This window comes from Salvelinus fontinalis, chromosome 22 (genome assembly GCF_029448725.1).
Source record: "Salvelinus fontinalis isolate EN_2023a chromosome 22, ASM2944872v1, whole genome shotgun sequence".
Lineage (NCBI taxonomy): Eukaryota > Metazoa > Chordata > Actinopteri > Salmoniformes > Salmonidae > Salvelinus > Salvelinus fontinalis.
This window is the reverse complement of record NC_074686.1, coordinates 5,254,304-5,266,521: the sequence shown is the minus strand read 5'-3', so window position 1 is coordinate 5,266,521 and position 12,218 is coordinate 5,254,304. Positions and strand designations below refer to the sequence as shown.

Below are 12,218 nucleotides of genomic sequence, written 5' to 3'. Positions count from 1 at the left end.
TGTGCCAAATCATATGTGAAGAATCACAACAAGCAACCTTTGACCAATGTCCCTCTACTTCTATTCAAGGTGAAAATGATGAATCAGGCACTTTATCGATGGCAACAGCTCATGGTCTTCCTGGAATCAGAAGTTTTTTTGACTCAATGGAGGAACGTAGTCAGAGAAATTCTGATGAATGTCTTGCTCGAGCTGTGTATGCAACTGGTTCACCTCTGATGCTCACAGGCAATGTGTATTGGAAGAGATTTCTGAATGTTCTTTGCCCAGCATACACCCCTCCAACCAGACATGCTTTATCTACTCATTTGCTGTATGCAGAGTTCATCAGAGTTCAAGTGAAGGTCAAGCAAATCATAGAGAAAGCAGACTGTATTGCAATCATCCCTGATGGGTGGTCGATTGTTCGTGGGCAAGGAATAATTAACTTCATAATTTCCACCGCTCAACCAGTATTCTACAAGAGCCCAGACACAAGGGACAAGACACACCGGTCTCTACATTGCAGATGAGCTGAAGGCAGTCATCAATGACCTTGGACCACAGCAGGTATTTGCACTGGTGACAGACAATGCTGCGAACATGAAGGCTGCTTGGTCTAAAGTGGAGGAGTCCTACCCTCACAACACCCATTGGCTGTGCTGCTCATGCAATGAATCTGCTCAAGGACATCATGGCACTGAAAACAATGGATACACTCTACAAGAGAGCCAAGGAAATGGTTAGGTATGTGAATGGTCATCAAGTTATAGCAGCAGTCTACCTCACCAAGCAAAGTGAGAAGAATGAGAGCACCACATTGAAGCTGCCAAGCAACACCCGTTGGGGTGGTGTTGTCATCAAGTTTGACAGTCTCCTGGAGGGGAAGGAGTCTCTCCAAGAAATGGCCATATCACAGTCTGCCGATATGGACAGCCTCATCAAGAGGATCCTCCTGGATGGTGTATTTTGGGCGAGAGTGGTAAGCAGCCTGAAACCTATAGCAGTAGCCATTGCACGGATTGAGGGAGACAATGCCATCCTGTCTGATGTTCAGACTCTGCTTGCAGATGTAAGAGAAGAAATCCATACTGCCCTGCCCACTTCACTGTTGCTCCAAGCAGAGAAAACTACAGTACTGAAATGCATCAAAAAGCGTGAAGACTTGAAGCCCATACACGCAGCAGAGTATATGTTGGACCCCAAGTATGCTGGCAAGAGCATCCTGTCTGGTGCAGAGATCAACAAGGCCTATGGTGTCATCACTACTGTGTCTCACCACCTTGTTCTGGATGAGGGCAAGGTTCTTGTGAGTCTGGCGAAGTTCACTTCCAAGCAAGGGCTTTGGGGTGGAGAAGCAATATGGCAGTCGTGCCAACATATCTCATCAGCCACCTGCTGGAAGGGACTTTGGGAATCTGAGGCTCTTTCCCCTGTTGCCTCCATCATCCTCCAAATCCCAACAACATCAGCCGCCTCAGAGCGCAACTGGTCCTTGTTTGGGAACACACACACCCAAAGCACGCAACAGGCTGACCAATACAAGCGTTGAAAAATTGGTGGCCATCCGGTCAACTTAGAGTCTTTTTGAGCCTGACAACGAGCCATCCTCAGCAAGGTTGGACAGTGAAGATGAGGACTCAGACTCTGATGTTGAGGAGGTCCAGGGAGAAGACATGGAAGCCTGAGAGGATGACAACCAAAGCTTTAGTTTCTCGACTATTATTTTACAGATGTATGTTGAAAGCGTTTTTGGGAGATGCGATGGATCATTGGGGATCATTCAATATTCCCTTTCTTTTGTTGTTCAGTGAAATCATCCCATGTGAAAAGTCAACCCATTTAATTAAAGTTCAATTTGTAACTAAATTATTCTTATTTCTATTTGAAGGATTTAATAATTTGCAATTGTTTAGGTAAAAAGGTTTATGATTCTGTCTCGATATGGTAAATATATCCAATGCAAAAAACATCTACGTATAAATGGTATTAATATTAATTTGCATATATTTCAGTAATTCCCATATTCCTTTTAATTCCTAAGGAAAGTTCCACCTCTGAATATTCCCCAAAATGTGCAACCCTATGGAGGGGGGACGTGATCCTAGATGTTTTGTGTTTACGGGCCCAGGTACCCCCTGTCAATTCATTATGATCTTAAAGCCTAAACTGATCTTAGATCAGCACTCCTGCTCTGAGACGCTTTCTGAATAGAGTTGGAATACAGGCTGCAACTTTAGCTTGATACACTCATACGACTAGCTGATTTTGTATCTTGTCTTTTCACAAATAAAGTTCCCTTTATGTCACCCAGGTCTTTCTATATCCCATCCATTTTTACTTCCAGTAAGAAGGTAGTCTGCGGCTCCTATATCGTCTTTGCAGTTTCTTTTGTCACACTTGATTGACTGCATAAAACTGGGACAGATTACATGGTGGTAGGTTGGTCTCTCGGATAGTGCGATGCTATCTAAATTTAGCCTATTAAGCTGATGCAGTTTTAGTCGAGATCAATTTTTGCCTTGCTATTTTTTATTGTTCCTTTTCTTACACATCCTCAACTTCCGGCAATGTGGAAAAATAGTATTCAGATCAGTATTTGTGAACATTGTACATTTCATGTTGGTGTATGTTTTCTGTGGAAAGTAGAGTTTGATCAATGTTCACACTTTGCATTTGCAATAGCCTAGACCTAATTGAAATTACACATTTGCTGTTATACCCCACTACATTTTGAAGCCTGATCTCTCAAATCAGTTCAGTGTGACGGTTTGTAACCAGATATCAGCTGGGTTGCTGCCCATGGTTTCATCTGATCCCACCCCTTACCAACCCTGTGATGAGATCGAATAGGCCTAAACATTTCATTATTAAGGCCTACTGTACTATACATGCAAAGTATTGCAATTCTGGTTGATAGGGCCCATATTATATATTTTTTTGCTGAACACGGTGTGATGTGTGAACATTAAATGATGCATTGTGTTCCTACCCTGGGTTTTTATGTGTTTTAGGATGAGGATTTCCCTGGGTTTGGGACTGAATACCGGCCGACACTCTCAGCACACAATGTCTCTGAAAGTAAGTAGGCTAATGATGAACAATAATGTGAGATATCAATTTTGTGCTCAGGAATTCTCACATTTCCTAGCAGAAATATGCAGTAGCCTTCATGTTTGGGATTTATAGCTTTGGTAGCATACCTAATAATATGCATCAAGTTATTGTCTGACATTGGTCTATTTTTATTAAGACACTTATGTTTCCCTGTCTTGTTTCTAGGCAGGCCTCTCCAATTATCATTATTGAAGCCAGAAAATCCTCCCCCAGCTCCAGAACTTACAGCAAAGCTTGAGAAAAGTGGAGTGAAGGGCTCCAAAGAAGACCCTAAAGTTGGAGAGGCTCAGGAAGAAGAAAACGCAGTGAAACCCAAAATAATTGCCAAACTGCCAGCCCGAAAAATTTCTCCCAGTTCTGGGATTAAATCTAGAGGAAAGCAGGCTACAGGGACAAAGGCCTCAAAGGGCAAGGCCAGTGCAAAATCAAATGGTTCCAACAGGAAAAGGGGAAGCAAGGTGGTGGAATCGTCTTCAACAGCCAGAAAGGGGAACAGGCAAGACCAAACAACAAAGGTGGGCAGGGGAGGCTCAGGGTCCAGCACAGCCCGACCCCAAACCAGCAGAGACAAGCAGGGAAAACTGGTGTGGACCCTGACAGTGGTCAAGGGCAAAGGGAAGGCCTCCAAGAGCGAAGAGGAAGGGGAGGTAACAGCAGACAAAACCGAACCAGACCAATCTGAGCCACAGATGTCTGGGAAAAGAGGATCTCAGCAAGACCAAACTGGTGTGGACCCTGACATTGGTCAAGGGCAAAGGGAAGCACTGTCCCCTAAACCTGTGAATAAGCAGCAGCAGAGGAGGAGAGTGTCCAAGGGAACAGAGGAATCCCTTGAGGCTGGAGCTGAGATGGAGCAGAATCCAGCAATGTCCCGGGAAAGAAAAAAACAAGCACCATATAAGCGCAAGTCCATATTTGGCCACAGGAGGAAGCCCGGTAATGTGCAGAGGCTTAGAACGCCAGAGTCTGTTGTGAAACGCTTTCGTCGTAAGTTTGTCTTCTACACCTACGTGCCAGAGTACCTCCCAGACGAAGTGAAGCAGGAGGGAAAGGAGCAGCAGCCGCAGGGGGAGAGCACCAGGACAGAGGGTGAGCCTCTCCTGTCTCCTGGAGAGAGCGAGCAGGGAGCCAGCAGTAACCTCTCCTCGCCTGTGGTGAGTGCCAGATCTTCACGTGTCATCAAGGCACCCAAGAGGTTCCTCAATGACGAGATAATATCCTGGCCCAGGGGCTCCCTGAAAAAGAATAGCCAAGGCAAGGTGAAGGAGGAGGATGCCATGAGCCTATCCTTCTATGATTCAGACAATGATGACATTGACCACTTGTCTCGAACTCCAGGTCAAAATGAGTTCAAACCTAAAGTTTCCGGCTCAACTGGTAAAAAAACACTTCAGACAAGCCTGTCCTCAACCCTGTCTGTGAAGGACTCAACGCTCAGCCCAGGCTCATCCCACCTCGAGGTCTACGAGAGACTCAAGAAGCTGACCCTCAGCCTGGCCCAGAAGAAGAAGAAAGGCCTTGGTGCTGCTGAGGGTGAAATGGAAGAAGAAGATGAAGCCCAGGAGGACTGGAGTTTGACCTCGCCGGTTAGGAAGAGAGGGAGGTCCAAGCTGAAAATGGAGGACCTCAACTCTCCTGGGGTTGTGAGGAAACTGGCTGTGCAGGTCCGTAACGCTGCCGCTGCATCATCTGCTGTGACTCTGGAGGAGGCAGCAAACGACACAGAACATTTCCAAGGTAAGGCATTTTGTGTGTTCAGTTACATACAGCTGAAGTCGGAAGTTTACGTACACTTAGGTTTGAATCATTAAAACTCGTTTATCAACCACTCCACAAATTTCTTGTTAACAAGCTACAGTTTGGGCAAGTCGGTTAGGACATCTACTTTGTGCATGAGACAGTAATTTTTCCAACAATTGTTTACAGACAGATTATTTCACTTATAATTCACTGTAATTCCAGTGGGTCAGAAGTTTACGTAGACTAAGTTGACTGTGCCTTTAAACAGCTTGCAAAATTCCAGAAAATGATGTCATGGCTTTAGAAGCTTCTGATAGGCTAATTGACATAATTTGAGTCAATTGGAGGTGTACCTGTGGGATGTGTTTTAAGGCCTACCTTCAAACTCAGTGCCTCTTTGCTTGACATCATGGGAAAATCAAAAGAAATCAGTCAAGACCTCAGAAATAAAATTGTAGACCACAAGTCTGGTTCATCCTTGGGAGCAATTTCCAAACAACTGAAGATACCACGTTCATCTGTACAAACAATAGTACGCAAGTTTAAACACCATGGGACCACACAGCCGTCATACCGCTCAGGAAGGAGACGCGTTCTGTCTCGAAGAGATGAACATGCTTTGGTGTGAAACGTGCAAATCAAATCCCAGAATAACAGCAAAGGACCTTGTGAAGATGCTGGAGGGAACGGGTACAAAAGTATCTATATCCACAGTAAAACAAGTCCTATATTGACATAACCTGAAAGGCCGCTCAGCAAGGAAGAAGCTACTGCTCCAAAACCGCCTAAAAAAAGCCAGACTACAGTTTGCAACTGCACATGCGGACAAAGATTGTACTTTTGGGAGAAATGTCCTCTGGTCAAGAACTGTTTGGCCATAACGACCATCGTTATGTTTGGAGGAAAAAGGGGGAGGCTTGTAAGCCGAAGAACACCATCTTAACCATGAAGCACGGTGGTGGCAGCATCATGTTGTGGGGGTGCTTTGCTGCAGGACGGACTGGTGCACTTCACAAAATGGAATAGACAATGACCCCAAGCATACTTCCAAAGTTGTTGAAAAATGGCTTAAGGACCACAAAGTCAAGGTATTGGAGTAGCCATCACAAAGCCCTGACCTCAATCCCATAGAACGTTTATGGGCAGTACTGAAAAAGCGTGTGCGAGCAAGGAGGCCTACAAACCTGACTAAATTACACCAGCTCTGTCAGGAGGAATGGGACAAAATTCCCCCAACTTATTGTGGGAAGCTTGTGGAAGGCTACCCAAAACGTCTGACCCAAGTTAAACAATTGAATGGCAATGCTACAAAATACTAATTGAAAAATAAAGAAATAAAAGCTGAAATAAATCATTCTCTCTACTATTATTCTGACATTTCACATTCTTAAAAGAAAGTGGTGATCCTAACTGACCTAAAACAGGGAGTTTTTACTAGGATTAAATGTCAGGAATTGTGAAAACTGAGTTTAAATGTATTTGGCTGAGGTGTATGTAAACTTCCGACTTCAACTGTGTGTGTGTATAATATATATATATATATATATTATTTTTTTTGCTTAATGGATATTTAGGAACTATCTGTTTCTTTATTCCAGAAAATGATTTGGGATTTTGTGATAAAAGTAGTCTGTTTTAGTGCATTTAGGAAACGACATATTACCATAGGATTGAGCAGCTTGCCAGAAGGCTCTGGTCAAAAGTAATGCCCTATCCCCCTGATTCTTGCTATCCTCCTGTTTCCTGCTTACAAGCAAAAACTAAAGCAAGAAGTACCAGTGACTCGCTTAATACGGAAGTGGTCAGATGACGCGGGTGTTGCGCTACAGGACTGTTTTTCTGTAACAGACTGGTATATGTTCTGGGATTTATCCAATGGCATTGAGGAGTATACCACCTCAATCACCAGCTTCATCAATAAGTGCGTTGACAACGTCATCCCCACAGTGACTGTACGTACATTTCCTAACCAGGAGCCATGGATTACAGGCAACATCCGCACCAAGCTAAAGGCATGAGCTGCCAATTTCAAGGAGCGGGACACTAATCCGGACGCTTATAAGAAATCCTGCTATGCCCTCAGAAGAACCATCAAACAGGCAAAACGTCAATACAGGACTAAGAATGAATCCGACTACACCACTCGTCGTATGTGGCAGGGCTTGAAAAATATTACAGATTACAAAGTGAAAACCCAGCCGCAGGCTGCCCAGTGACGCGAGCCTACCACATGAGCTAAAGCAACACTGATGCATGCATGAGAACATCAGCTGTTCCGGATGACTGTGTGATCACGCTCTCCGTAGCTGATGTGAGCAAGACCTTTAAACAGGTCAACATTCACAAAGCTGCGGGAACATACGGAATACCAGGATGTGTACTCAAAGCATGGGCGGACCAATGTACAAGTGTCTTCACTGACGTTTTCAACCTCTCTCTGACCGAGTCTGTTGGTCTGTTTGATACATGTAGGTATAACAAAGTCCCTGTGCCCGAGAAAGCGAAGATAACCTGCCTAAATTATTTCTGCCCCGTAGCATTCACGTCAGTAGCCATGAAGTGTTTGAAAGGCTGGTCGTGGCTCACATCAACACCATATTGCCAGAAACCCTAGACCCACTCCAATTCGCATACCAACCCAACAGATCCATAGATGACGCAATCTCTATTGCACTCCACACTGCCCTTTCCCACCTGGACAAAAGGAACACCTATGTCAATCAATCACATTTATTTATAAAGCCCTTGTTACATCAGCCGATGTCACAAAGTTCTGTAAAACCCCCAACAGCAAGCAATGCAGGTGTAGATGCACGGTGGCTAGGAAAAACTCCCTAGAAAGGCCAGAACCTTGGAAGAACCAGGCTATAAGGGGTGGCCAGTCCTCTTCTGGCTGTGCCGGGTGGAGATTATAACAGAACATGGCCAAGATGTTCATAGATGACCAGCAGGGCAGATTATAATAATAATCACAGTGGGTTGTAGAGGGTGCAACAGGTCAGCACCTCAGGAGTAAATGTCAGTTGGCTTTTCATAGCCAATCATTCAGAGTATCTCTACCACTCCTGCTGTCTCTAGAGAGTTGAAAACAGGAGGTCTGGGACAAGGTAGCACGTCCGGTGAACAGGTCAGGGTTCCGTAGCCGCACCTATGCGAGAGTGCTGTTCATTGACTACAGCTCCGTGTTCAACACCATATTGCACACAAAGCTCATCACTAAGCTAATGACCCTGGGACTAAACACCTCCCTTTGCAACTGGATCCTTGACTTCCTGATGGGCCGCCCCCAGGTGGTAAGGGTAGGCAACAACACATCTGCCTCGCTGATCTTCAACACTGGGGCCCCTCAGAAGTGAGTTCTTAGTCCCCTCCTGTACTCCCCGTTCACCCACGACTTACGTGGCCAAGCACGACACCAACACCATCGTTGAGTTTGCTGATGACACCACAACAGTGGTAGGCCTGATCACCGATAACGATGAGACAGCCTATAGGGAGGTCAGAGACCTGGCAGTGTGGTGCCAGGACGACAACCTCTCCCTCAACGTGAGCAAGACAAATGAGCTGATCGTGGACTATAGGAAAAGGAGGGCCGAGCAGGCCCCCATTAACATTGGCTGAAGTGGAGCGGGTCGAGAGTTTCAAGTTCCTTGGTGTCCAAATCACCAACAAACTATCATGGTCAAAACACACCAAGACAGTTTTGACGAGGGCACGACAGCATTTTTTCTCCCTCAGGAGACGGAAAAGATTTGGCATGGGTCCCTAGATCCTCAAAGTTCTACAGCTGCACCATCAAGGGCATCCTGACGGGTTGCATCACTGCCTGGTATGGGAACTGCTCGGCATCTGACCGTAAGGTGCTACAGAGGGTAGTGCGTACTCCACAGGTGGGGGTTGTGCTTACAGCCCAACACCGTGCAGGATGTTTGGCATTTGCCAGAGAACACCAAGATTGGCAAATTCGCCACTGGCGCCCTGTGCTCTTCACAGATGAAAGCAGGTTCACACTGAGCACGTGACAGACGTGACAGAGTCTGGAGACGCCGTGGAGAACGTTCTGCTGCCTGCAACATCCTCAAGCATGACCGGTTTGGCGGTGGGTCAGTCATGGTGTGGGGTGGCATTTCTTTGGGGGGCCGCACAGCCCTCCATGTGCTCGCCAGAGGTAGCCTGACTGCCATTAGGTACTGAGATGAGATCCTCAGACCCCTTGTGAGACCATATGCTGGTGCGGTTGGCCCTGGGTTCCTCCTAATGCAAGACAATGCTAGACCTCATGTGGCTGGAGTGTGTCAGCAGTTCCTGCAAGAGGAAGGCATTGATGCTATGGACTGGCCCGCCCGTTCCCCAGACCTGAATCCAATTGAGCACATCTGGGACATCATGTCTCGCTCCATCCACCAACGCCACGTTGCACCACAGACTGTCCAGGAGTTGGCGCCTGGGCATGCTCATCAGGAGCATGCCCAGGCGTTGTAGGGAGGTCATACAGGCACGTGGAGGCCACACACACTACTGAGCCTCATTTTGACTTGTTTTAAGGACATTACATCAAAGTTGGATCAGCCTGTAGTGTGGTTTTCCACTTTAATTTTGAGTGTGACTCCAAATCCAGACCTCCATGGGTTGATATTTGATTTCCATTGATCATTTTTGTGTGATTTTGTTGTCAGCACATTCAACTATGTAAAGAAAAAAGTATTTAATAAGAATATTTCATTCATTCAGATCTAGGATGTGTTATTTTAGTGTTCCCTTTATTTTTTTGAGCAGTGTATATATATGTGTCAGAAGAAGGCCCAAAAATTGTCAGACCCTAGTCATAGACTGTTTTCTCTGCTACCGCACGGCAAGCGGTCCCGGGGCACCAAGTCTAGGATCAAAAGGCTCCTTAACAGCTTCTACCCCCACTTTACAAATGACCTCGACTCACCTGTACCCCTGCCGGTACCCTCTGTATATTGCCTCATTATTGTTATGTAATTTTCTTGTTACTTTTTTTTATTTATTTAGTAAATATTTTCTTAGCTCTATTTCTTGAACTTCGTTGTTGGTTAAGGCCTTGTAAGTAAGCATTTCACGGTAAGGTCTACACCTGTTGTATTTGGCGCATGTGACAAATACAATTTGATATATAGGGAATAGGTTGCCATTTGGGCCCCAGGCTGTCTCAAGTTTGACACAGTCAGCCTTTTGGAAGTTAGTGACAGTTGACTGATTCTTCTCCCCAGGGGCAGAGACCGCTCCTGAAGGAGTTTACGAAGGAGGGACCCAGGCTAATGGGGGTGACGATGGGGTTGTGGTGGAAAAGGGGGCCACCAGCCATCGTATCAACCTCACCGGCACCAACAAGAGGATGTTCCATCTGCTGAAGAGGGCCAAGGTTCAGCTCATTAAGATCGACCAGCTGAAGAGAGCCAAGCTGCAGCTGGTAAATTTTGACCAACAAAGAACGATGAGGTCATCACAGGTCACAGAATCGCAGAATCGGTGACCTTGATCACAGAATCGGTGACCTTGATTGACCCTGTCTGCATCCCAAATGGCGCACACTTCCCTATGTTGTGCCCTAGAGGGTTTGGTCAAAAGTATTGCACCAACATAAGGAATAGGGTTCCATTTTGGATTCAGCCATTGATCATTGATTAACCCTGCATTAGCAGGATTGTTGGTAACAGTTGAATGTAGGCTTACAGTGTGTGAATTTGGCTTAGATTTGTTGGATTAAAACCAATTTCACTTATTAGGCGGTTTCATTAATATATTTTCACTTTTATACCCTTGTTTCTTTCAGCTCCTGTCTGGATCTGTAAAACTCAGTCCCAGAGATTTAAGAGTTGGAGCGGGGAGGAGGATAGGAGGCTCTGCTCAGGTGAGCCCACGTTTCCTGACCCTGGCTGTGTTTGTGTTTTTTTTTCTTTGTCCGTGTCTATCTCTTTTTTTCCCCCTCTCTGTTTTTAGATTTTGTGGTTTAACATTTCTGTGTTGTTGATGTTTATAGTACAGTGTTTTGTTAGTGGCCTGTCTAGGGTTTCTATTGAATTAGGCTTAGGCCATTTGTGCGTTGGCTGCATTTTGGTGTCTCTCTTTAGGGTGGAGTTTCATTATAATAGTTTAGTTTATGACCGTGTTCCCCACGTAATCCTGTTCCCGTAGGACCAGCTCCTTGGTGGTCCACGCATCAAGCACGTCTGTCGGGCAGCAGCGGTGGCGTTGGGGCAACCCCGTGCCATGGTGCCTGACGATATCCCCCGGCTTAGCGCTCTGCCCCTCCATGAGAGAGAGGGCATCACCACCTCACCAGCTGTAGAAGGTAACCTTTATGTTAATGAAGCACACTGCTAAGAACGGTAGTTGCCACTTGTTTTCCTTTTCTGATGTTTAGCTTTCTGTCGATTTTCAGGCATGTGACCTTAGCGCAGTCACCTATGTTTACAAATCATTTTTTTGATCTCTCGCTCTCTCTCTCTCTCGCTCTCTCCCACGCTCTCTCCCACGCTCTCTCTTTTGTTTTTAGACATTGCTGATGACGCCTCTGATCAGGAAATCGAGAGCATTCAGGAGCACAAGACAAGACAGAAGCACAAGTACAGCAAGCAGCGCAAGTTAAAGCGGAACTATAACGAGGTTGGTCCCGGGGGTCGTGCCACCCGCTGTGGGTCCTGCCAGGGCTGCCTCCATGAGCGTGACTGCAGCACTTGCTTTAACTGCCTGGACAAGCCCAAGTTTGGAGGGCCCAACACCAGACGCCAGTGCTGTGTGTAAGTGCTCCTACTTTTCATTTACGCATGGACAAACACACACTGTTTTTTTTACTTTCTAGCTTCAGCTGTGGTTGCCTTGTGTACAAATTGACCCGTGGTACCCGTTTTTAAAATGATGAATATTTCCCTGTGCCACCAGGTTAAAGCGATGTGTTCGGATCGAGGCAAGGAAAGTAAAGCGTGGCGTCAAGCCATTCACAGGTTTGTAGGCGTTATGTTTAATACGTCTGTATTTATATCATTTTACATTTGAGTCATTTAGCAGACTCTTGTCCAGAGCATCGTACACTTAGTGCATTCGTCTTAAGATCGCTAGGTGGGACGACAACATCACAATCGTATCAAGTACATGTTTAGTTGTCAGCAAAGTCAGTGCTAGTAGGACAAGCCACGTGCCTTTTTGGGGGGATGGGGGGGGGGGGGGCTCTTTAAAAAAAATGTCATGTACTCTTCAAAGAGGCAGGGTTTCAGATGATTCCGGAAGATTGGCAGGGACACCGCTGTCCTGGCTTTTAAGGGGAAGCGTGTTCTACCGTTGGGGTGCTAGGAATTAGAAGAGCTTTGACTGGGCTGAGCGGGAGCTGCCCTGCTATGGGTGGAGGAACGGAGTGCATG

At 46.0% G+C, this 12,218-nt stretch overlaps 1 protein-coding gene across 2 annotated transcripts in view; it reads left to right on the top strand.

The window, feature by feature from the left end:
* The window catches only part of LOC129819608 (histone-lysine N-methyltransferase 2B-like), a 63,251-nt gene that overhangs the window by 7,327 nt on the left and 43,706 nt on the right, over positions 1-12,218 (top strand). For both annotated transcript variants that reach the window (XM_055876003.1, XM_055876002.1), the window contains exons 2-8: positions 2,994-3,060; positions 3,262-4,833; positions 10,071-10,270; positions 10,634-10,711; positions 10,996-11,152; positions 11,357-11,600; positions 11,743-11,804. In XM_055876003.1, the coding sequence (XP_055731978.1) occupies positions 2,994-3,060; positions 3,262-4,833; positions 10,071-10,270; positions 10,634-10,711; positions 10,996-11,152; positions 11,357-11,600; positions 11,743-11,804 (2,380 nt within the window). The remainder of the gene's footprint in view (positions 1-2,993; positions 3,061-3,261; positions 4,834-10,070; positions 10,271-10,633; positions 10,712-10,995; positions 11,153-11,356; positions 11,601-11,742; positions 11,805-12,218) is intronic.